Source organism: Stylophora pistillata, chromosome 14 (assembly GCF_964205215.1).
Source record: "Stylophora pistillata chromosome 14, jaStyPist1.2, whole genome shotgun sequence".
Classification (NCBI taxonomy): domain Eukaryota; kingdom Metazoa; phylum Cnidaria; class Anthozoa; order Scleractinia; family Pocilloporidae; genus Stylophora; species Stylophora pistillata.
In genome coordinates, this window is record NC_142532.1 from 15,314,220 (window position 1) to 15,338,916 (window position 24,697).

A 24,697-nucleotide genomic window follows, 5' to 3' on the forward strand; every position below is an offset into this window, starting at 1 on the left:
TGAACATAAGGAGCTTTTTTATACCTTCTTGAAAATAAGAACATCTGCATTAGACTACAAATCATATTATAACACAACCAAAGTAAAGCGCGCACTCTAATTGGTCAATTAAGTGTACACCATTTGCCCATGGGTGTACGATGCTGATGTGAGCAAATGTTTCCAAGTGAGCAAATGTTTCGTAGGGAACTGTTTCTTTAAATAATGGCTGGAGCCTCTTCTGCCGGAAATGTGGAAACGGTCTTCGAAGATGCCGGAAAATGAGACAGAAATGCCATCCGTTACATTATTTGATTTCTCATTTCCTCAACCACCTGCAAAGAGATTTGCGAGTTTAAGTGAAAGCGAACTTGAAGGTTTTAGGCAGAAGCCACAACGAAAAAGGGCAAAGATTACAGCAAATCTAGCTTACTGGGATTCCATCATTCCAATGAAAGATACCTCGATGCCCCTCCTTTAAACAGAGACCTTAAAAATTTCCACTGATTCAAGATTTTCAAGATCAAATTTGATGCTTGATAAACAAATGAGAAGCCCTAAGCGAAGCGGCAAAGAAAATGTCTCACACAAACCTGCTATCGAGGGGGAAGACCTCTAGAAATTGAAATACAGTGAAGTCTTTTCATTGTCTCAACCCCTTTCCTGCTGAGGAACGTTTGGTTTCATGTTGTCCTTTTTTTTTTTTTTGGCCGAAGGGGGCGTGAAGGTAAAAGAAGCTTGACGACAAAGAGCCTCAAGTTTGAAATCGATGCGGCTGGACGAAGGTAAGCAACAATGAGCCACGATGAAATATCGAAGAATCTTCCTGGAGGATTGAACGAAGTAGAAACAGCACAGAAAAAGAAGCTAGAATGTATGAAACACAAGATCGAGATGATGGCTAGAAGGCACTTAAGCTCTACCTGCAGAAAGTCAATCCAAAGTGCACTGCCTTTTTCCAGTGTCCGAAGAAAAACAGCACAGCGGAAGATGTAGTTTGGTACGAAGCACGACCGCTTGGAATATACAGCCTCGCTGAAATGATGAAAAATATCAGCGAAGAAGCGCGTTTATCCAAAGTTTACACAAATCATTGTGTAAAACTGGCTGGGATTTCAAACCGCCTCATCATGGCCATTTCAAACACTGCAGTGAGCAGTCTCTGGTGAGCTACAACTCTCGTCCATCGACATCACAACTGCAGTCAAGTCTTGTCGAAAGCATTTTCTTCCTCCACCAACAATCACAGCCAGCCATCAGAAGTTTCTCAGCAATCCATATCGTTCCAGATCAAACAAGTGGCAACGAAATCGCTTTTCGGCGACTGCAGTATTCAAAACGTCAAACTTGTTTTCAACAATTCTTCCTCCGAAATTAAGTAAATTTTTAAATAACATTAAAAGACGGTTTTTTTACTTTCGTCGGACACTTCTCTCATGATTGAGCAATTGCAACGATTGTCTATAGATACAAAGCTCAGAAAGAGCTTTTTTCTCGTGGATTTCAGTAAAAGTGTCTTTGATTGACTTGACGAGTGAACCCGTGCTGCTAGTTGTGCAATGCCTACCTTTCGCGCGCTTGATTTGTTTGGTCATGTAAGACTACACGAACATTCACTGGTTCAATAAAAGGGAATTCTATGGCCCCAATGTATCGATGTCATGTTATAAAACAAATGGTAACACCACAGCGTACACTATTGAGTTATGGATGCCCTTGGGACGTTTGCTAAGCACTCAAAAAGCTAGAGTCGCTTTTGGCTATCGCCTCGCAAAAAGATGGAAATCCAAAAGTTTGAACCATTATGAAAATCATCTACATAAATTAAGAATAAAAGTGATCCAAGCACTGACCCTTGGGGCACACCATAGGACACTGTCTGAGTGCCTGACGTAATAGCAGCAACAGAAACAAACTTTCATCTATTACTTAAGTATGAAGTAAACCAGTCCTAAACAACACCTCTGATACCATAGTGGTCAAGTCTTTTTTTAGTAGAATTTGGTGATTAACAGTATCAAAAGCTTTGCTAAAGTCTAGGAATATTCCACAAGAATAATCATAATGATGATCTTCAATGGGCAATTGTACTTGGTCAATAATACTAAGAACTGCATATTCAGTTGAGTAGTGAGAGCGGAAACCAAACTGCTTACCGTAAATAAGTTTTCTCTTGTTAAGAAAGTCAATTATCCCATAGCCACAAATTTCGGACAACATGGCTGCCAACTTGGCCGTAAGCATGCGCATATAACACGAAAAGAGATTAAATTTGGCGGCAGAACATAAAGGAAATATGGAGGAGATTTTTTACGTACCTAATTTTTGTAATTTCCACTCAAATGGACACTTTCCCCAGCTTAAAAATTAATAAAGCTATAATCGAACTACATTTTTATCGCACAGGAAATGAAAATAATTTCAGTCAAGCCACTGCCTTTTGCGATGACAAGAACTCTAGACAAACACAATGAAGCCCTAACTTACTAACCTCTTAAAAAATCACTTAACTTCATGCCTTTCTGAGCGTGAGGAGAAAACGTTCTTGTCCCGACAAGTTTTCCCAGCTTACTATTGAAAAGATGAGATGTAACCCTTGCAAACCAAACGTTTTTCTCCCGAAAAAACACACTCTAGGGCACTGCCTTTTCAAGACGAAAAGCAGGCTTCTTTGAAAGTGAGACCAATGTGGAATCGGCGCCATCATTGAGGGGAAAACGTTCCATAGACGGTTTGTTTTCCTTCTTCTCGACAGCTATTTGGCAGCTATCTTTGTTTTTCTTCGTAATTCCCCATACACGAGTTATTTACACTAAAACAGAGAAGCCGCTGAATACAAATTTCCGAAAAAAGTGGGAACGCGGGAGGGATTTTTTGCTAAAATAATTATATTCATATGTGCCATGTCTGATATACCGCCAGTTAAATCATTTGAAACTTGGAAAATCAACGTTGTGGACATCTCACTGCAATATTGAAGAGACAGAGAAGCAAGAAAAATAGCCTTGACAATTGCCTTGGCCTATAGCACCATTAACGAATGGTATTGTCTTGTCAGAGGCGAAGAAAAGGCTCAAGAGGTTGATCACAGTGAAGGTCAGATATTTTCTTTTGGTATTCCAACTTACCCGAGAAGGTATTTTTATTCACGTTATTTTCAACAGCAGTGCTCACATCAATTAAATCCTTGTAATAGCCCTTACTTACTCTTTTATTCGCTCTAACCGCCATTGTGGTTTATTTTTCTTTTTGCGCCCGCGTTGACTGCCGCTTGCCGTCCACATTTTCTGGCTATGCGTTAATACATAAGCTTGTCTAACAACTTGTTAAAAACAGAGAATAGAGAAATGGGTGTATAATTATTTAAGCTTGTCTGAGAACCTTTCTTAAAATTTGGGATTACTCTAGCCATCTTAAATTTCTCAGGGACAATTCCAATAAGAAAAGATGTGTTAAATATGGTCTGTAAAGGACCTGATAATTCACACTTAAGAATCTTAAGAATAACAATGGAGATACTGCAAGGACCCACAGTTTTACTGGCATGAAAGGGATACTCTCCACCAAATTTTAACATTTAATTAAAATGTAGATCTTTTGCCAAAACAACTGCTGGAAGAAGAAAAAGTTCTCTAAAACCTTTCTTTCGATTAAACTCCTTGGTGTAAAAGCGCGAAATTCACTCATTATGTAAAGACTGGAAGTTGAAATGGCTCCTATTTAAACACGTGATCAATGACGAAGAAAGGAGGACTGAAAAACATACGAGCGATCGTAATGGAGTCCGACTCCAGTGATTCGAGTAGTTCCTTTTTGGATTCATCGTCGGTGATCGAGAGTGCAGACGCTCAAGGAAATCAACCATATGTGTTTCAGCCTTACGACAGTGAGGCTAGTTCTGACTCCTCGAATGAATTAGATGAGGCTGATCCATTCAAGCGATTACCAAACAGACAGGTAAGCGATTTCTCTGTGTTACAATTTTCGCCTTTTGGCGAAATCTCTTCGTTTGTCACTTCGCAAAGTGAAGTGAGCGTTAGATTTGACAAATGCAGCAGTTTTTGACCTTAAAAATGTAGGACCTTAACTTGATTACGACCGGCATTTGTTTTTAACATGATAAAGCTGTTATTCTTTCGCATTCGCTGCACGTGTTATGTAAATTTTAAGCTTGCGTAATTCCTCATTCTTTTACTTCTTCTTCACCTTCTTCCTCTTGATCCGAATTTTCCTCGTCACTCTGAAGCGGGGTGGACGCAATGAACTCCTTGAGCAAAGTGCGCTGTGTGCCTTTACTCTTTACTGGAACGGACGTCTGACAACCTGCCAAGAGACATCTTTCCCTATTTTGGGAGTTCTGGTGCTGACATCTTGAGCTTGCGGTGAGAATTCTGCTCATGCCAAACCTAATTCTTCAGTACGCTCTTTGAAAGGGACAGCTGTTCAATTTCTGTATGTGCATCGAGGATCTGGAACACGCACCGGGTAAATGAGTTCGGTTATAAGTTTAGAAGGCTTTTTGCTTCATTTTTCATTCAATGCATACAGGTTTATATTTCTTTTACAGGTAGTGCATACCCTTGCAGCTTCCCGTTTTCTGTAAGCTCCACGTAGTTGTTGTCAATTTTGTTTCGATAATCCCGCTCTAGTGTCACGGACTTGTGAAGATAAGAGTTTCTTTTCGTCGTCGAGCCTTTTATTCTTTTTACAGGCGGATTAATATAAAAAATTAAGGGAACAGCTGAGCATTGTATTTTAGAGGGGCTTTCATCTTTAAACCCATAGATTTCGCCAGAACCGACTGTTACTCAAAAGAATCTGCAGTGAAATAGTGAATGCTGCACAGACGGCTAGAGTTTGTTGGGTTCACAAAATCGGATCGCGTGTTTTTCACGGCTCTCGTCCATAACCAAGCGAAAAAAAGGATCTTCGGGCCATTTATGAAGGTTTACTCCATCGCTACGTGTATTGGAACATCCACCGGCCCCACATCGTTGCGGTATTATTGTATTTTTGGGGCGCGTTTTTGATTTTGAAGAAATCCTGGTGCTCTTGTAAAAGAAATCTCAACGGAAGTCGAATGAGTTCTCCCACCTACGTCACTTCCGTTGGGAGGCAAAGCCCCTACGCTCGAACCACGCGTTGAGAAAAGTTTCAAATTTAAACGAAAACTACAAAAGATTTACCCTGTTCTTCAAAAGATCTGTTTTATTTAAGTCATTATCCGTCTATTCTCAAATTTCCATCACAGGCTAGGGAGTATCCCTTTAAGCTTGGCTATTTCTACTTCAATTTCATTTGCAGTCACCGAAGACAAAAACAAACTATCACAAATAGGAGGTGACGTGAACTCCCTGGCAGTTTGAGTAGCACTAGGAATGGAGCTCACAAGATTGCTACCTACATTAGCAAAAAAATTCATTAAGTACATTGGCTATTGATTCTTGGTCAGCTATTTCACAATTATCAATCACTATTTTGTTGACAAGTTGAATGACATGGGATTTCATCCTTTTCCTTGCCCGATTGTGACGATACCACGCTGCAAAGGTGGACGCCTTCTAACACACACAAAACATTCAGCACAAAAAAAGCCCGATAAGACACGCCAAAACACAACTAAACATTGGCCTACAAATATTTATTATTCTAAGTAAGACAATAAAGTAACTAACAATAACGACAATACAATGAGCTGAATTATTTAGTACCATAATTAATTTACAGGAAGACGATAATTTAAAACTACAACTGAATACACTAAATCTATTGACAAGAGTATTACTATTAAGATATAATAAAAAAAGGGTAGGTTTTTCTTTTTCAGTTCAGCTCGCCCTCGCGTCCCTGTGCCTAACCTGTCCTTAACCCAACTACGTTCCACCAACAAACAACTGATAAACCAAACTTACGATTCACAAGCCAAACTCACGTTTAACCCAGCTAAACGTAGAAGTTTCCTGCTTCACTTAATTCGGTCGTCGCTCAGATTTTTCTTGACTCAGTTGTCTTCACTGTCTTCACCCTCAGTTGTCTTCAACCTCTGACAGAAAATAATCTTCTCTTTTCCTTCTTCTGCGCTTTCTTCGGCCAGCTTCTCGGCACACATACGCTCCCCGACAAATGAACTCTCTGTCGTGTAAAGGAACGATTTTACTGCATGACTCTTCAGTGATTAAAACGTGCCCTGATCCAAACGAGTCTCCGTAACTTTCAAACCTTCACCAGTGACCTTCTCTCAAAACAGGGAGAAAAAAAAACCTCACACCGAAACCACCCAAATCCTTATATACATGTGGACTCAAGGTGCCAGAAAAGAAGGAAGAAAACTATTTGATATATTAAAATAAAGGTTAATTACATAACAGGTTACACAAGTGAAGAAAACAAATTACATAACAGATACAAATATCCCACACTACATTGATCCTACGAGAATAAAAGAATAAAAGAATTATTTACATAGCCCTAAATAAATTCTTTTGGACGCTTGATGACACCGATGCAAACTTTCCCTTATTTCTCGTCTCACAAACTTTACTATTATGGCAGGATCCACTGATGCCCTACTGCTTGGAATTCGATGACAAACAGATACATCATTCCTTTCCAACGGAATGCCTACCTTCTGACTTAGCTGAAGCTCAATGTCGTCAGTATCTTCCTCCAGGGAATCCTCTATTCTTTACTTGCACATGACCCATAATCCTTTGCGCCTTGGGGGGTAACTGTGATTCACTCGACGCCATTTTCTTTTCGTGGCGTGACATTCGCTAGCGAAAAATGGGGAAAAATGACTTTTTCTGTGGCATCGGCTGCTCAAACAACCGCAAAAGAAACCCAGAACTACAGTTCTACAGGATTCCTAAAGATTCTTCTCGAAGAAAAGCTTGGATTCAACGAATTAGACGCGAACACTGGGAGCCTTCTGACAATACTCGCTTGTGTTCTGCACACTTTGTTGGTGGAGTTAAATCTGATGATTCCCAAAGTAAATCATACACTCCATCAATTTTCTGTCACAGCCACAATCTCCAGACGCCTAGGAGAAGTAGAAACAGTCTCAAAACAATCGAAAACGATGAAAACATTCCACAAAAGCCAAAACGAAGGAGGCTTGTACAGGTAAGCTTTCTTGAAGTCTATTCGAAAGTATATGTGCCATAACCCAATCTAAAACACGACCTATACATATTCAAGCATGATTTAACGAGTATGTAATATTCAACATGTTTTTAGGGATGCAAGGAGGTAAAAGGAAGGCCAAAACAAGAAGTGCCATGCATAGACGACCACAATGTTTGGGGAGCCTGTTTAAGCTCAGACAACAGCCTTAAAGAACACGAATACTGTAGGACACAAATTGACTCAAACTCTTTGAAACTAGATCAGTCAGTTATAGATGAGTTGACAAGATTACACCAGAGAGTTGCTGAACTAGAAGAACAGAATGACTGTCTTCAGTCACGTTCTCTGAACCTTGATAATTTGAAAAATAATGACAGGCAGTCTCAGACGTTTACTGGCTTTCCTAATTACAGTACCTTCAAGGCTCTCTTTGACTATCTGGATTGCATTGCATTAGATAAAAAGAAGAATTGGAGAGGATCTAGTATGCAAGCTAAAGCTTCCTCAACAAGGCAAACACAAGCTAAACTGACCTTGGAGGAAGAGTTATTTATGGTGGTAGTTCGTCTACGTTTAGGGTTGACACTGACAGACTCAGCCCTTCGATTTGGAGTAAGCGAATCTACGATCAGTAGAATTTTTACAACATGGATCAACTTACTATACTTTCATCTGAAAGATCTTTGCCAAATGCTTGAGTATTGCGAAGAGCTAGGAAAGCCAGATCAGTTTGAAGTACGCTTGTCCATGGTTCACCTCGCAGAGCAAATCTTTACTGTTTGTGGGTATTTAGTAAATTTTCAGTCACCCATAATCAAATAAATAAGTTTAATAATACTTATCAGAGTTGTTGTTGCAAAACATGTAAGATACATAGTAGCCATCAAGACATAATGAACAAGAAACATAAAGGTCTAGCTTTTTATCAAAAATAAGCAATTTTGATTGTGTTGTCTTGCAAAAACCCTGTTAAAAATATTTATTTTGATCCTAAAATGGTGATATTTTCTGTAATGAAAAATTTATTCACTGCCACAATGTATTAAGTATAAATGAGTCATGACTTTTAATGCAAAAAAGTTCTACAATATATTAATATGTTACCTTTATGTATTGATGAAATGTGAAGCAATGAAAGCTTAAGACTTATGAACATGTGTGCTATTATGTTGGCAATAAATACCTAGAATGATAATCTCTTGACTGTGAAAAGAAAATTACCAAGTAGTAAACCAAAGAGCTTGATAACTACTAGCAGCTGTTAGCCTAACAATTCTTTCAGAATCAAATAAAAATCACTCTATTTATTGGTGACAATGCAGTTACTGTCTCATCAGTTATTCCTTAAGTTACATAGCATTGAATAACTAAAACCTGGTTTACCTATCTTGTCTATCCCATCTTTTACTCTAGTGTATGCTAGATCTAGTAAAAGTATGTTATAATAAAAATTCTTCTGCTTGGGCAAAATAGCATCCATAAATTCCTTATTATATAGAACTGTTTTGATGATAATGTTTTTACCATCAGAAGCTACAAAATGTGCCCAGGTCCTCCCTGTACAAAACATCTGCAGCTGTACTTGATGGTAATATTGATGATTAGGATTGAGTTGTAGTGATCCATCTATTTCCTTGATAATATGCTGCCGGAGGAGAGCTTGTTCCAAGTTTTCAGCGTCATAAGGGTGCACTCTTTTTACTTCAATGACCCCCTTCTTGCCCAGGAGTCCATCGGGAGAGGCTCCAAGGAATGGATGTGTCTTAGAAACAAAGAGACCACATTTTTCTACTTTGTGTCCAGTCATACTAGAATAATGCCTGAGAGTTTCTGATTCAGAATCAATACCATCCCTCATGTACTTAGATTCATAACGTTCGTTATAGCCAAGAATGTCTCTTATAGCTTTTGTAGGACTTGTGGTTTCTCTAATTAGAGCACGCTTGCATTGAGATGCTGTAATGCGGGGAATGCGCTCATTGAGCCACATACTGCTTTTTGACTGATCTCGTGTCAACTGCTCTATTTGCTCTATCTTGGTATCATCTACAGTGATATGCTCCAGTATTGATTGTGTTTTGTTGTATATATCTTGCAAAGATGCAGGATGAACATGAAGAGGGCTCAGGAAATCATCTGAGCTGTCAGTTTCAGTAGATTCTGTTTCAATTTCTACTTCAGAACAGTATATTAGGCGAACATCATGTCCCTGTAGTATGTCTGGCAGATTTGTAGGGATTGGAGTACTGATACTTTCCTCCCTCTTTGATCCAAGGATATGGAAAATAGGCGGTAGTGCTTTTCCTTCATTTGCAAGGAAAATGTTTTGCTTTAATTCCAATTTTCTCTCATCAATCAATTTCCTTTGACTTTCATCTACACCATAGTAAACTTCTGTTACAGAAGGGGAGGGTTTAAGCTTTTTCAGTGGTGGCTCTTTGCCAAAATTAGCCTTGTAAAAATTGATATCCTCTATGAGGATTTGCTCAGCCTTGGCTCCTAAAAGAGATAAAAAACATACATGTAAGGTATCGACTGCTGTAATACTTTACCATCATATAATAAATATGTTTACCTTTAGGGTTAGACCAAGAGCAAGGTAAATCAGTGCATGTAGGATCAGGAGGAAGCTGTTGCTGTCCCTCTGCCACAACATCACACAACATGAACATGAGAGCTCCAATATGACTACAGTCTCCTCTTAATCTAAGAATAAAAAATACAAAATTCGTGAGCTATGTATTGAATTCAGAGGATATTAATACAAAATCGTTAACTTACCCAACTGTACAAGTACAGTGCGAGAAAACTGGCTTGCTAGTTGACCGTTCTAGGACCAAGTACATCAACTTGCTCTCTTCACTGTCTGTCGAAAACGACGGGTTACAACTCGCCCTAAGGGCCCAATATTTCTGATATTCTGGCAATAAATGGACTCTGAAATAATACGAAAGCGAGAATATAAATTTAACGAAATGAAACATTAAAATTAAGAAGGATTGACTTACTTTACAGAGTGAATTCCTTGCTTGTGTTCCCACGAGCGAAGCGTCTTATATTTCCGAACAGCTTGCTGTTTGTAGCCAGATCCTATCAAGAATTCTTTTACAATCCACTCCTCCATCATCAGAGGGACTCCTTTTAAGCTTTTCTGCCAGTCTTTCAGCTTTTGTAGGCATGCAAGCGATGGAATATCAGTTTTTTTCGTAGTGACTGTGTCATGTTTACTCTTGACAGAGCCAGAAGTCGATATGTTCAAAGCATTGCAAACGACATTTACGAGTGCTTTTTTTCCAACTGACTTCTCCAAATCAATTGTTAAAGCTCTACAGAGCTCTTTTAGTTTTGGTTTTGTTGAACCAGAGACTTCTTTGTAGGTTTTTGGATATTTCAGGCAAGGCTTACTTTTCGAAGCACAAGACGCCATTTTTTTCATCCAGGTTACCCCCCAAGGCGCAAGGCATTATGGGTATGCGCAAGAAGAGAATAAGAGGAATATCACGAGTTTTAACACAGCCATTCCTTCAGCCCTCCTTTCGCAATGTCACGAGGACACCTACCGCTTCATATTTTCACTTACCCTTCGGCAGATATAAACACTGATTTTGGAAATAATTCAAAATTTCCAACGTTCATTCTGAAATTGACTTCACAACTCGTGTAATATTCGAGAAAGCTTGACCCGATGCCTCGCTTTCGCGTACACTAGTATAGGAAACCGCTGTCCAACTAAACCACGCATGCAGAATTAGAATAAAAGTTATTGCGCATTTCCGATGTATTAATCATTACGCTAATCAGCCCCATCATTTGTGTGTCGTCAAAAAACTTGAATTTCAAGGTAGGTATATAGGAAGGCTAACCATTATCTAACTTAAAATAGAGGCAAAGGGTCGCTTTGAAGACCATTTAGTGAGTTACATGACCAAGGAAGGTATATATACTGCGGGGAATTTCAAAAGCCTTCAGCTGCCAATATTCCTGCGTCATCACTTTCGCAAGGCAAACTGCATCTTTCTTGACAGGACAAGAAAGATCGCTACATGTTGTCGCTTTCTGATCGATTTCCTTTGTTAGCCAGAAGGACCTGAAATATCTTATGCGCTTTTTAAAACAGTCACAACACAAAAGAGAAAGCAAAATGCCGCCACGTCGAAACTTCCCATAAAACCTCGCTCTGTTGCTAGTCCTATTTCCTCGTGGCAAGAAAATCGAACATTTCACGGTCTGATATGAATTTAAGTCGTACTGTCGTCGACTTGTTCTTCTCGACGGACAAATGGTCTTCAAAAAATCGTCTTTCCAGACTGCCAAATATCAGACGATTTGCTCGTCGAAAAGTTTGTTCTTCCCGTTTTCACATCAGACGATTTGTGCGTCTGAGACGATTTGTCCGTCCAGACGATTTGTCCGTCCTCTAGTGTGAAAACGGCCAATGTCTTGTTTTAACCACGGTGACTGATTGAATTCAAGTACTCTATGAAATTTTTTCAATTTCTTTCCAAGGTTAAGATATAATAGAAGATTTCGGTAATGAAGAACGTATTTCTCTTTATTCGATGATGTTGGGATAAGTTTTGATACAATACCTGTTGATATGTTAAATTTATCAGCTATTTTTCTGCAATATGTTGATAACATGTCTGGTGTGACTTTGACCTTCTCTGGTCCGAGAGGATAGTCGTTACGCAAATCATGTAATTCTTCTGGGTATTCAAGGTCCACTTCTAATATTAATCCCTTTTTACTTTCTTCAGTATAAACTCCAAGGTTCGTTTTATCGATCTGCTTTTTGTCGACCATCGGAATCCACAAGTTGGAAGGTATTCCGATATAGCCCAACCGTACAGACTATTAGCATCAAGGTACATGACATACTTTGAGGGCGCCTTCTCATCATATGTTTTCATGTATTTGTCATTCGCTTTTCCATACCGATGAGCAATATAAGCAGTACCTCTTCTCAAGCCTTTTTCAATGAATTGGAACATGTCAATATCAGTCATCAATTCAAGTTTGATATCAGTCATTTTCAACATAGCATCCCAAGATAGTCCAGGGCTTGTGAAATAATGGCAAGGGTCGATTTTATAATATTGAAGACAAGTTTTTCTAAAATTCTCAAAGACATCAGCTAACAACAATATGTCAGCCTTGAGGTATTAATCATGTTAATCACCTATTGTTTTTAACTTGAAAGCATTCCATACATTTTGAGCATGTACGTATTCATCATCTAAAATATGTTCATTATACAGTATGCTGTAAAATTCATCTTTGGTTGGCAATTCTGTCTCATTGAATTTAGGGTTCTGTCCTGGTGTACCGGTTCATAAGGGAATTACCATTGTTCTTTCTTTATTTAGGAGTCATTGGTTAGCTGTTGTGTATTGTTCGGTCTTTTGTAACGGCTCTTGTGAACCGGTACACGAGGACAGAACCGAATTTAGGCAAAGCTGTCAATGTAATCGTAAGAATAAACGCCTTTTCGAGTCCTAAGATTGAATTTTTTTTTCTTAAACTGTTGTGATGTATATTTGAAAACTTCTTTTGGAAGATTATTGACTAGTTTATCAGGACTTGAACTCATGAATAGAAAGCTATCCGAACAAAAGTAAGATGATTCCCAAGTATGAAAGCCATATACTTCTCCATATTATTTGGGATTGCATTGATGTTCATTTGACACTCTTCTCCTTTTTTATTTGTGTATTTGTTATTATTGACAATCTCTCCAATTTCTTGCATAATAAAGTGGGAATCATACCCTCTCAAATTGTGAAAGATTACAGGTATTTTATCACTGATCTGAAAGTTAAGATTGCAATCTTGATAAGCCAAACCTCTGTATTTTCTGAATACGTGACAATGATCTCTGATCTGAATATCTTTTTCAGTATGTTCCTGTCCGCAAATATGACATTTATCAGCTTTTTGGAATTGTTCTTCATCTTCTTTTGTCATTTTTAGTGGTTTGTTAAATTTGAATTTAATAACCTCCTTACAGCATTTTACCTCTTCAAGCATCTGTTCCATGAATTTGTAAAAAGCTTTCGGGCCTCTATAGATTTGCATAGCTTTTGTGTACTTGTCATTATAACAACAGACGACCTTCTAGCCATATCTACAGTCAGTATGTCTTTGATAAGCTTCAGTGAAATATTTATCATCGGCTTGTTGGCAGCCTTATACTTTTTCTGTCATTGCTTCAAAATCGGCATAGATTACAAACGGAATAGGCAGTTGCTTGTGATAATTATTGAATTTCGATATGTTGTTGTCTTTAGTCGGCATCTTTATAGCTTGAGCTCCATTTATTATGAGACAATCAGCTTTATGATTAGTTAATACCTTTTCAGAACTGAAACACTGCAAACGATACATGCAAAAGTGCTTTCTCCCTTTTGTTTAGTTTGGTTGTATATTGATCTATCAAAATATTTTATCAGTACATAATGTGAGTTTTTCTCTTCTGTTATTAATAAAAGATTCATCTGATCTTCATTTCTCTCTTTGCTGACATATATTGGATATCTTTGTTTATCTTCATAGCCGAATACATTGATATTAATTTTATTTTGCTTTTCTATCTTATTGATTTGTAGTTACGTACTGGAAATTCAATTCCTGAGGAATCCAATTTTTCAATGAAAGCTTTGTCAACTTTTTTCATCCTCCTGGGATACTTCCCTTGTGGATTCAAATGTCTAATATGACACCAACGAAAGCATTCATTATCCGTATTTTTCATATTTATCAATCCTTTTTTTATTATGCCTCTGTTCTGATGGAAGTTGAATATAGGAAGACCCCCTCGTTGGATTATATAGGACAGTATTCAGGTAGTGATTATCAATAGATTGAATAGCCCCAGATTCCTCTGATATCCATTGTGCAATTTTATTTAATATATGTTGTTTGGTTGATTGTACAGAGTCTGCTGTTTCCGTTTCATTTATTATTGTCTGAGGTGAACTGTTAAAATATGCTGTTTCCGTTATAACTTCATCATTACTCGGCTTCTCGAAGGTGATCTTTAATGTCTCTGTGAATTTGAGGCCTTTCATTTCGGTTAACATATTTTTGAATAGCCAATCTTGTACTCTGCATCTGAATGAATGGATCTTTATGATTGTTGATGTTTATTTCAGATGTTTCAGTGAATCCTTTGAAAGCCTAGTTTGTCTCATTGATTCTTGTTCTTGGTGGTGGAACAGGCATTTTGATAGGCGTTTTTGTTCTTGGAAGAGGAACAGGCTTATAATCATCTCGAAACTCTGGAGGTGGATTAATAATGTTATCTTCTTAAGCTTGAACCATCTGTTTGATATTCTTGAATGATGGAGCGAATTTAATGTTCTTGTTGAGTGTTTTGGGTTGATATCTTGGAGCAGGTGTTGATAGCTTCATTATCATGTCAATAGGTTGGTCTTTGGTTAAGCGAAATCGCCTTATTTCACACAACTTATTGAACAAAACTGTCTCACGCTGTGGAAAGGACTGGAACACCATCGACTTGGATACCAGAAATGCTGATAACTTCATCGCCTCTAGGAAATCAATTGTTAAGATTTGTTCTCAGCATTATACTTTTCTATTTCGCATATACCTTTGTTATACTTTACAATCTTTTATATATAATATTAGATATCCTTATTATTTAATTATTTATTTATTCGAACCCCCCCCCCCCCCCTCCCCGTTAGCTCAATTGATTAAAGCGCCGGTTTTGTAAACCGAAGTGAAAAAAGAATAAACCCAAATAACTGGACATGCACGCATCATGCACAAAACAATTCAAGCTGATACCCCGTGGATTATTTTACTGATTAGTTTTGGCATTCGTCCATTGCGTCCAAGTCTTTTAGGAAGTGTCAGTTTATGTTATATCTACATTGTCAGCGTGGTTTTCGTAAAAGGCAACTTGTTAGAACAAGAAGTATAATTTCCAGCAAGACTTGTGAAGGAAGAAAATCCTATTTGTGATATTCAAATGGTGGAAATTTTCCCAAAGGATTTAGTGTCGCGCACGCCTGAACAAGAATAAGTTTGCGTGTGTTAAAAAAAATAAAATAAGATATAAAATAAATAGACAGTTTAACGTGGAGAAACACTTAGCTAGAAGCTAGTTTACAGGTTTTCCATCAAACAACTGAAACAAATAATTACATTCGGCGATAGTAAAAGCAATCCAATACACACGCAAAATTCCTTAAAGTTAATCGAACTTTCCATCTTTTAGACGGCGTTTTCACGGGCTTTTTTATTCCTGTTATTGGCACGATTATGATGCTTCTCACGAGCGCGATGCAAACGATGACAGCTTCACTGCTGTGTCACGACATGTTTAAGTAGTTGCAGTTATAAATCCTTGTGTAATTTTTCCTACCATAAACAAGTTTTGTCTTCCTGCAGAGGTGTACTTGCCATAGCCTAGAAGTTTTGTGCATAGCAAAGGTGAGCAGATATTGCCTAAAGGGTCTTTAACCTTTGAGGGGCTTTTCCACAGCATTAAGAATCCTTTTAAACTTTCCGGGGAATTGCTTTTGAAGATAAAACCTTAGAAAACCTTTGCTTTTCTGTAAGAGCTAGGGTACCAAACATCAAAAGCCGGGGCAAAAGTTAGAGGGTTAGATTGTGCTAAAGACTGAATTACTACAAATCATGATTATGTGTTCTCGTTTCACCCTCGTATATACTTGTTTACCTTTTCCCGAAAATGCTGTTTTTTTTTTCCAGTTCAAACGTCGGGGCAACAGGTATCCGACCCTCTTTGTAGCCGTCGGCCTCGCTGTAAACTTCTTTCCTCTCACAATTTTCAAGATATAGTCATTCAGATAAATTGTGAGGTTCAACGCGTGTACTGATTTATAGATAGAGAACAAATCAGTCGAAAAACCTGGAATACCATTTGATATAATTTCACGTTTTTAACTGACTGAAATAAAGGGCGATTTTGAATTCTCAGCAGTTCAAGATTTAAAGGCCGCGTCACGCGACACGGAAACAGTCTATACGTATCTTATTAGACGTTTTGTTGCGTAGTATCAGTGAGTATTTTTACGAGTTGTGCCGTATTTTGACGAGCCCGTAGAGCCATTCAAAATAAAAGCAACGAGCAAATATACTCAGTGACAGTATAAAACAAAATATTTTATAACAGATTTATTATCCAACACGCCAATTTGTTATTTTTTAGTGCGGGTGAATTTCGCGGATATTTATTTGGGGGAAGTGCGTGACAGAAGTATGCAAAGGATAGTTCTCATTGTTTTGGTCGTGTTGCTGTTTCTACTTTCTTCCATAAATATTAAATTTCATTGTCGTCTAACTACTTTTCTTCGTTCGATTTATCTAATCGATATTCGCCAGCCATTCCGACTTTTCGTCGTCAGAAAGCAGTTGAAATTGTTCGCCATTTTTCGTAACTTCAATCCAATTCGTCGCTTTCGCGATGCGAAGCAAAGTTGGATAATAAACTTATCTGAACAAGCAGCTTAAAGTGCACCTAAACCCAAAATTTATTTTTCGCTTAACGAAATAAGCTTATTTTTTGGAGTATTTCTGTGCAAAAATTTTTTAATTTGCTCAAATCTTTAATTTTCTATGCCCAGTCAAAATACGGAAAATCGGCCGCCATCTTGCCCCACGACCGAGTTTAAAGAGGAATGGCGCTAGCGGGTAATGTGACGTCAAATCGAGAACGCGAAAGTCTGCATCTCACACATTTTCACTTGTTTGGGAAGATTGTCGTCGATATTGTCCGAAATATGCCGACTAGATGTGTTGTATGGAGATTGTATGAAGCGCGATACCCTCTTGCAAATTTCGCACGTTGCTACATCCTTCTACAACACACTTAGTCGGCATATTTTCGGACAATTATCGACTACAACCTTCCCAAACAAGTGAAAATGTGTGAAAAGCAGACTTTCGTGTTCTCGATTTGACGTCACATTACCCACAAGAGCCATTCCTCTTAAACTCGGTCGTGGGGCAAGATGGCGGCCGATTTTCCGTATTTTGACTGGGCATAGAAAATTGAAGATTTGAGCAAATAGAAAAATTTTTGCGCAGAAATACTCAAAAAAATAAGCTTACTTCGTTAAGCGAAAAAAAAGTTTTGGGTGTAGGTGCACTTTAAACTATTCAATAAGTCACAATGTTTTACTCAGAAGTGAGAGGTATAGTATTTTTACGAGGTCAGTTCATAAGAAAAATACGATAATCTTTTGGGTTCCGCTATTTTGTAATTTATGTCTTTGGCGTTGTAATAGAATATGTAACCTTATAAGAAGAGGGTTAAGAGGTAGAAGAATCGTTGTAGAGGAAAATCTCATTAAGCGGTTTCAATAATTCAGTCATTTGCATAAAAGAACAACAGCATCAGCACTTTTAATGACTTTCAAGGGAAACTTCGAATTTCATCCAATAAAAGTGTCTGATATTTGATCTAATTTATAACATATGAAGACACCCTGTACCCGAAATACAGTCAAAATACACTGATATATCCTTCTGAATTTTCCACATTCTAGAGATGGCCGACCTGATTAATATCTTTGTGACCTACAAGAAAACGAGGCGAGGCATTTCCAGTCCAAAAGGAGAAGATATTCAAGGATTTTTCCCTCTTTTCCTTAAAGCCTTCTCCGATGTGTTACCGCGCGAAGTGGAGCTAAGTGATTTCAGGTTCCAGAAATACGATGAAAGACTCAAAACCTATGTCGATCTCCAGAGTGATGAAATTCTTAAAAATGGCATGGAACTTCGAGCTAAACTTGTAGGACAGGTACTGCTTAAAAAAGGCAATTCCTATTAAGTAGCGAGCTTAAAGTGGCATATTTTTTACTAGTAAGAAGTCTCTAGAGCGCTTGTCACACGCGTAGTAGCTCGTTTCGAGTAATCAAGGACTGAAAAAATTCAAATTTGACAATCTTCGGATTAGGAATGTCAACTGAAAGGAATGTTGCAATGTAGTAGCGTTGAAGCAGTATGTGTTGAGTATCCGAGGAATCACCGACTTTTATTTCATGTTCTCACAGTATCGTATTGCTATCGTTTTGTTCTAGCGAGTTAAACTTGTGCACACACATTTCTTTTTCGTTTCCGATGAGATCACGCACCAGTGAATGTAAGCTATAGTGAGCAGATACCCAGAAATAAACATCGTAAACGCCAAACGCATAAAATGAAATGCCTGATCAGTGTAGCTGACGCTGTTTGCATAAAAATTTAATTTTACTCATCAATTTCTGTGTGGTTTTTGTTTATGCTTTAGTCTCCTACCAAGTTTCATCCAGTCCAGCAAAAAACCATTTATCGACTGTGGAGCCCAGTCAGCAAAGTAAATGACGGTCTTGTGGTGAGAAACTCAAGCAACGACATTGTGACTTGCAACGGGAGTTTTTCCTCGGGCCGTGACAGTAAGTACATAATTCTGTCTTATTTAACGCGGGCTCCAATGTCTGCCAGAGGTCCCTGAGACACTCCAATCGCAACATTGTTAGTACATGTCTCTTTAACAACTCTCCCCACATCCCTGTGTGTGATGATGCCACCTTGAACAACTGTTCAAGTCGTTAAGCTACATATTCACGCAGAAACACTGAAGGAGGGAAGAGAGATGTGAATATTAACCGCCTTAATATTAGATGCTGCGTTTCGAATGTCACTTTACTCACTTAAACCTTCAAGAAATGACCGTCGATTTAGTAGCAGGTGGAAACAAAGGATTTTTTCAAAGTAAAGTTGCGAAAATGTTATTTCTCAAACGCTAACAGTAATCAAAAGGGGGAGTGTATTTTCATTTCTTCCTTATATTTATCAAGGGAGGCTCCCCATCCTAAACCTCTACCAAAATTTTGCGACCTTGGCCATTTCTATTTTGGGGCTAATAGTTTACTACGATTTCTTTGAAAGTTCATAGACATAACTGGTCTCGAGGAGCCCAGAGAACATTGATAAAGATATTGAACTGAAAATTTTGCAGGTTTAGCAACTGGTATGACTTTTCAACTGGTTGATTGAGGAACTCTTTTTAAATTACCGGTTTCATGGACCCTCAGCGTAGGAACTAAAATGATGATTATCTATTACTACGTCAACTCTCCGTCCTTTGTTGTTTCATGAAATTCATATAGTTCCTCAAACTTATGTTTCAAATTTAGCTCTTATGGAGACCATCGATGAAACAAGAGTTACGACAACATTCTTTGGCTTGTTATTCAAAGATGACGCAAACAAAACGTTAGCACTGACTGGAAATGGAAAAGGAAACCCCATCACAGCCGTAGTAAGTAATGATAAAATCTATCTGATTCCTCTCTCCTTTGCTTGTCTATTCCCAAACCTTTCTATCTAGTAATCAGTATATATCGAGTCATTCTTATTTATTCCCATTTAACCAATTTATTCCATTTTTTTTAATCATTCATAAATTTTTTCTAAGGCTTCTCCTCAAAATAACTGGGTACTATACGGAAAGCCTGCCTTTTTACTCTAAGGTAAATAAGAGCACTTTTCGATCGGATGACGTAAAACGAAGATCAATGCTGTTAAGCACAGCGCGGAGTAAAGCAAAACTAAAGTAATCCCGTGTTACTTTCGACACTCAATTAGAAATTGCTAAGTACATGGACGAAACAGTTTCATTAGTATCCAAGTTTATAGCTATGTAAAGCAGCAAGGGAAAAGAGCGTAATTCAACCATAGAGATTAAATCTTTAAATTCAAATCAATTTTCAATTCAGGAAATACCACTGGCAGTGCAGACTCCAGACAACTCCATCTTTGAGCCTGATTACTTCTGGAGCTATACGATGTTCAAACAACGTAACAGCGACTACTATCTGGGATGTGATGCTAGTGGATATCTAACTCTGGTTGAAAATTGGAACCCGGAGTATCCGAATCCTCAAGCTCTTTTCATTCTTAATAAACCAGATAAATCTGTCTGAGACAGCCAAAGATCTGTTGAGCATTTCAACCTACTTGAATACAAAAAAGAAAGAATTAAGTGGGAAAATGTTGAATTATCGTAAGTTCTTCTAAAAGTAATCAGAGCATTAACCTTTAGTAGTCGGAGGCTTTTCCAGTAATTTTTTGCATTGTAGAAATAATTTGTTGATGGTCTTTTTTTTTGTTTTAATGTGGTAGTTCGTCATAATTAAGATCAGAAAATATCGTATCAGTATCCCCTGGTTGCTAAGGCTGCCGTGAAACCTGGCTGCTCTAATGTCTTGCTCTTTAGAAAAACGACTATGTTTTAATCTTCATAGACACAAAAAGATGAATTGGAAAAATATTTACTATTTGTAAGTTTTTCAAACGGTAATCAGTACCTGTAATCTCCTTTAAACCCCAATAACGCGAGTCTTCAAATTAATTCCTGAGATTAATGGAATTTGTAGTTGATTCTTTGATGTTGTACCCCGTCATCTTGTTGAAACAAGGAAGACCAGGTGATATTATTATCTATTTGTTTATTATAAAAATGATTTCACCTGAGAAAGAGGAAAATTTCCCTAGATGACTTTTAACTCTTAGAATTCTTCGAGTCGGTGGCTTACGTCCGAACCGAACTGCTTGCAGACTCATATTACTGCATTTGAGCCGATTTTAAATCTAGACTTGAACTGCAATGACCTTTGTAGTCTACCTATTATAATAAACCTCCAAAAATTTAGACGATTATGTGTGGTCTTTTTCTATTTAATGGGTTTAAATTACTAAGTCAAGTACTTTCTCCGTAAAACCGTCTACAATTCCTATCCTATGCAAGGAGTGAAAGGGAAAAGATAATTCGGCTGTTTAAAGTCGAGATAATTTCACTTTTCTTTCTGAATGCAGAGGCTCTAAAATTCAGTGAGGGGTCTACACGAACATGAGCGCTTTTGTGTTTCTTACCAATTTCGGGCTGTTGATTGGTCATCCTCCTAACCTTTCAGCAGTACATTAAGCAGATCGCCCCGCGCACGTTGACAGAATTAAGATACAGCCTTAAGGCGTGAGTAGTCCAGTGGTCAGTGCGCTGGACTCTGGGTCAGATGGCCCGGGTTCAAGTCCTAGCTGGGGCTTGACGTTGTGTCCATAAGCAAGACGCTTCACTCACATTGCTTCGTCTTCTCGAATAGGACGCAAAACCGGAGGTCCCGTCTCCTGCACCAATCAATTAGTTAATTTCGGCAGGGGACGTTAAAGAACCCACATCACGAGATTACTGTGATGTGGTCTGGCCTGCATACTGGGAATGGAGGGAGGGGGCATCTGTGAAATTTCTCCTTCATTAATTGTAAACTGCCTCCGGCAGTCTGGAAAAGTCCCCCGCACAGTGTTGTAAAGCGCATTAGAGCATTTACATGGAAATGCGCTATAGAAATCGATCTGTATATTTGATTTAAAATTCTCATCACTCAATTCAATAATGAGTGAGTTGCCAGTAATCAGATCCTTGCGGTTGATTAGATATTTTTAGGATCACCATGGGGTAAACATTTTATTTGCTCGAAGGAAATTTATGGCGAAGGGTTGTTGCGACGTCTAAAAAACCATATTGGAGAGACATCAACGCTTTTTCGCCGCTGTTTTATCATAAATGGATTAATGTTATGTTGATACAAGGTAAGTGTTAGTTTTTGTTGGAATAACCACCAAATGTGTTGTAAAATATAGCCATAAACTTATGAAAATATGAAATCGTCATCTCGTAATGGTCTTGACATATCACAAAATTTAGCTTAAATCGCTAGGAAATAACTTCTTTAATTTCTTTAGACGTATCTAGATATGTAGAGCCTGTTTTCATTCTTGTTGACGTATTGGATAAACAAAGTACGACGTCTGAAACGAGTCGATGAAACATATACCTCCTTTCATCGTCATCATCATCATCTTTATTTGCCTTATTTTAACAATTAAAAAATATAATTAAAAAATATAATTAAAAAATACAATTAAAAAATATAAAAAAATAGCTAATTACAGCGATAACAGTTAGAAGGCGAGGAGACCCAAGAAGCCACCAGGCTTATGGGAGAGCCACCTCACTTACAATAATAAATTAAGTAAAGAAAAAGTGCTGCGAATGTGCGGCTTGGCCAATTCAGTGATTATTTAAGTAAGAACTCTTGCAATTTCGCTTTGAAGCTGAGAAAGTTGACGAACGAGTGACTGAAATAGGAAGAGAGTTCCAAATTTTAGGACCTTGGTATAGAATTGTAAACTGCTTTACATTTGTACGGCACAAATGCGTTCGATAATTACTGGCTGTTCTGGTACCATAGTTGTGAATTTGGCTATTCCTTACAAAAAGATCAATAAGCAATGGGGGCAATAAGGTATTTTTGAAATCAAACATAAATTTAGCGATTTCAAACGTATTGACTTGGAAAATATCTAAAATTCCTAGTTTAGAGAATAGAGGGGCAGAGTGGTCTCGATAGTCTGAGTTGGTGATAGCCCACACAGCTCGCTTTTGCAAATAATAAATTTTATTTAAGTTAGATACGTATGTGGGCGACCAGATGGAGAGAGAAGTCGTCATCGGCGATGGAAACGCTTTTAACCGAGCTGTTGCTCTTTGGACCGATGGAATAAGCAATGAAAAACAAGAGGACACCCCTGGGTCAAGTGATAGCTTGTTAAAAAAAAAAAAAAAAAAAAAAAATCCAAAGGTTTTTGAGCGGCTTTTTTTCTCCACGAGCTCCTTGGAGGATCTTGTCAGGAAAAGCAAGATCACGGGAACTCCGACAGAAACTGTAGACATGTATTCAGTTGTGCATCACTCCTTCAGCGGCCCGTTTGTACTTATTCTTCATCGCAGAAGAAAAGGTCAAGTTTGGAACTGATTATCAACGCTGATTCGTTCTCATAGAACAAAATTGTTATGTTTTTGGGGTTGCAGAAGAGTATACACACACACAAGATGGCGGGTCAACAGCAAGATTATATCGATAAGAGCACATGGTAGCACTACCGCTGCATACTACGCGGGCTCACAACAAACGGACAGTCAATACAGAACATCTCAGCACTATAAAAAAAACAAGTAACCAACGTAGGTGTTTAAACACTTTCATGAATCACACGATATTTGATGCTTTAACACACTATCATCAATCTCGTGCTGTCTCGAGGTAGCTGTTTTAGCGCTCTTTTTAAAAAAAATTACTGAGCCATGACAGCGCTAGGAGTGAAAACGCTTTGATGAGTTATTTCTTTGCGATTTATAGCCAATATCTCTATTTTTCATGACCTTTACGCGATGTCAGTTTCACAATAAACCTTACGAATGGAGAAAAGTTAATCGGTCAATTTTGCCACAGGTTTCATAGTTATTTAAACAAAACTTTCACTACATTTAAATCAACATTATTCGAATCAATTTCTGATAAAACAGCGGCGAAAAGCGATAATCTGTCTCCGAAATTTTTTTTTTGGACGTTGAAACTGCCTTTCTTCATCGCAGGCAGCCATAGCGGGCTGCAATGTTTGCACCGTGTCGATCCAACAATTCAATGACCTTTCGAATTCGATTCAAAATTGTTCTATACATTCAATTCGACACTAAATGAGGTCGAATTGATATTTCAACAAAGTCGATTTGCTAAAGGTACAAAGGCGTTTCGATACAACTTCAATCATGTTCGATACAAACTAATAAGGTCTACCCGTGTTCGATAAAAGGAGTTAAAAAGAAGCCACGAGGGCAATTGTTTCGAGATATACCGTTGCTACGAGAAGAGATTGCATCTCCGATGGAATTCAAATTAAAGGAGCGAACACATCGGCCGTATGACTCAAGAAAGACAAAAGAAAGATGTGTATGTAAGCGTGACATCAGCGATCGACTATTTTTGTCCAATTTTTGTTTGAAAGGGCTAGATTAAGTCTCAGCAAGTTAATTTGACCAAGTTTAACTATAAACTGCAGTCTATATTCTCTTGGTTCAATCCAGGAGATGGGCTGCCTTGGGTAACGTTACTGCCCTCACTGATTAAAGATGCTCCATATGACTTTCTACCTGTATCTAATCGACCTCAATTTGTATTGTATGAATTTGTACCCAAACGAATTTGCTTCGAAACGATTGTAAGTCGAATCATTTTAAAAGTTGTTACCCGAATAAAAACGTTAAATTTTCACCAGGAATGGACATTGGGCCGCCGTGAGTCAGAGGACCTGCGAGTTGTGTCTGTAGCATTACTGATCATTTTTTAACTTTAAGATACCAATTGTCTTAAACATTTTAGTGAAGTGTCATGCAAACAATTTTGAATTGCTTGGCTGTGTACGTAGTTATTATTCATTTTTGAAATAGCATAAATTTTTGTCCTACTGAATGTTACATCTTTGTAGCGTAGTCTTTTTAACAGCAAAAAAAATGTTTAACATGAAAGAAAAGAGTTTCTATACTTCATGTTTCCCAAGCTGGGTCTTTGACAAAAGGCTTATATTGGCATTTTCACATGCCAACTTAAGCATTTACAATGGTGATGTTTTCCTTAATGGAGAGCTGTTGCACAGCGCTTCTTCTTCTTCTTTTTTTTTTTTTTTTTTTTATCAAATCATAGGAGATTCTTCTCTATTC

At 37.9% G+C, this 24,697-nt stretch overlaps 3 protein-coding genes and 1 pseudogene across 7 annotated transcripts; 3 read left to right on the forward strand and 1 right to left on the reverse strand.

Annotated features, from left to right (window-relative positions):
- The first annotated feature begins 511 nt into the window (after window positions 1-511).
- Window positions 512-1,361, forward strand: LOC148716752 (uncharacterized; annotated as a pseudogene).
- Window positions 1,362-6,732: 5,371 nt separating this feature from the next.
- LOC148716753 (uncharacterized) lies at window positions 6,733-8,414 on the forward strand. The gene is made up of 2 exons (XM_088746032.1): window positions 6,733-7,104; window positions 7,219-8,414. The coding sequence occupies exons 1-2, from the start codon at window positions 6,763-6,765 to the stop codon at window positions 7,927-7,929; spliced, it is 1,053 nt and encodes a 350-aa protein (XP_088602158.1). The 5' UTR covers window positions 6,733-6,762; the 3' UTR covers window positions 7,930-8,414.
- Window positions 8,362-10,560, reverse strand: LOC148716754 (uncharacterized). Its single transcript, XM_088746031.1, has 4 exons — window positions 10,116-10,560; window positions 9,889-10,044; window positions 9,683-9,813; window positions 8,362-9,606 (listed from the first exon to the last, which is right to left on the reverse strand). Exons 1-4 carry the CDS (start codon window positions 10,541-10,543, stop codon window positions 8,441-8,443), a joined length of 1,881 nt encoding a protein of 626 aa, XP_088602157.1. The 5' UTR covers window positions 10,544-10,560; the 3' UTR covers window positions 8,362-8,440.
- Window positions 10,561-10,849: 289 nt separating this feature from the next.
- Window positions 10,850-20,799, forward strand: LOC111334204 (uncharacterized). Of its 5 annotated transcripts, none has more exons than XM_088745580.1 (7): window positions 10,890-10,948; window positions 11,865-11,930; window positions 15,523-15,564; window positions 17,646-17,899; window positions 18,389-18,533; window positions 19,278-19,402; window positions 19,860-20,799. In XM_088745580.1, exons 4-7 carry the CDS (start codon window positions 17,648-17,650, stop codon window positions 20,064-20,066), a joined length of 729 nt encoding a protein of 242 aa, XP_088601706.1. In that variant the 5' UTR covers window positions 10,890-10,948; window positions 11,865-11,930; window positions 15,523-15,564; window positions 17,646-17,647; the 3' UTR covers window positions 20,067-20,799. The 5 variants fall into 5 exon arrangements, with proteins under 5 accessions (XP_088601704.1, XP_088601707.1, XP_088601706.1 ...); XM_088745579.1 differs by lacking the exons at window positions 10,890-10,948; window positions 11,865-11,930 and adding exons at window positions 14,283-14,390; window positions 14,532-14,671; XM_088745578.1 differs by lacking the exon at window positions 11,865-11,930 and having other exon boundaries at window positions 10,850-10,948.
- The last annotated feature ends 3,898 nt before the right edge of the window (window positions 20,800-24,697 follow it).

Coding starts and splice junctions, on each gene's coding strand:
- LOC111334204 (XM_088745578.1), top strand. CDS start 17,648: ATGGCCGACCTGATTAATATCTTTGTGACCTACAAGAAAACGAGGCGA. Junction 17,900..18,388: donor GAGCTAAACTTGTAGGACAG/GTACTGCTTAAA, acceptor TTTATGCTTTAG/TCTCCTACCAAGTTTCATCC. Junction 18,534..19,277: donor TTTTTCCTCGGGCCGTGACA/GTAAGTACATAA, acceptor TTTCAAATTTAG/CTCTTATGGAGACCATCGAT.
- LOC148716754 (XM_088746031.1), bottom strand. CDS start 10,543: ATGAAAAAAATGGCGTCTTGTGCTTCGAAAAGTAAGCCTTGCCTGAAA. Junction 9,814..9,888: donor CACTGTACTTGTACAGTTGG/GTAAGTTAACGA, acceptor TTTTATTCTTAG/ATTAAGAGGAGACTGTAGTC. Junction 9,607..9,682: donor CTCTTGGTCTAACCCTAAAG/GTAAACATATTT, acceptor TATCTCTTTTAG/GAGCCAAGGCTGAGCAAATC.
- LOC148716753 (XM_088746032.1), top strand. CDS start 6,763: ATGGGGAAAAATGACTTTTTCTGTGGCATCGGCTGCTCAAACAACCGC. Junction 7,105..7,218: donor AACGAAGGAGGCTTGTACAG/GTAAGCTTTCTT, acceptor ACATGTTTTTAG/GGATGCAAGGAGGTAAAAGG.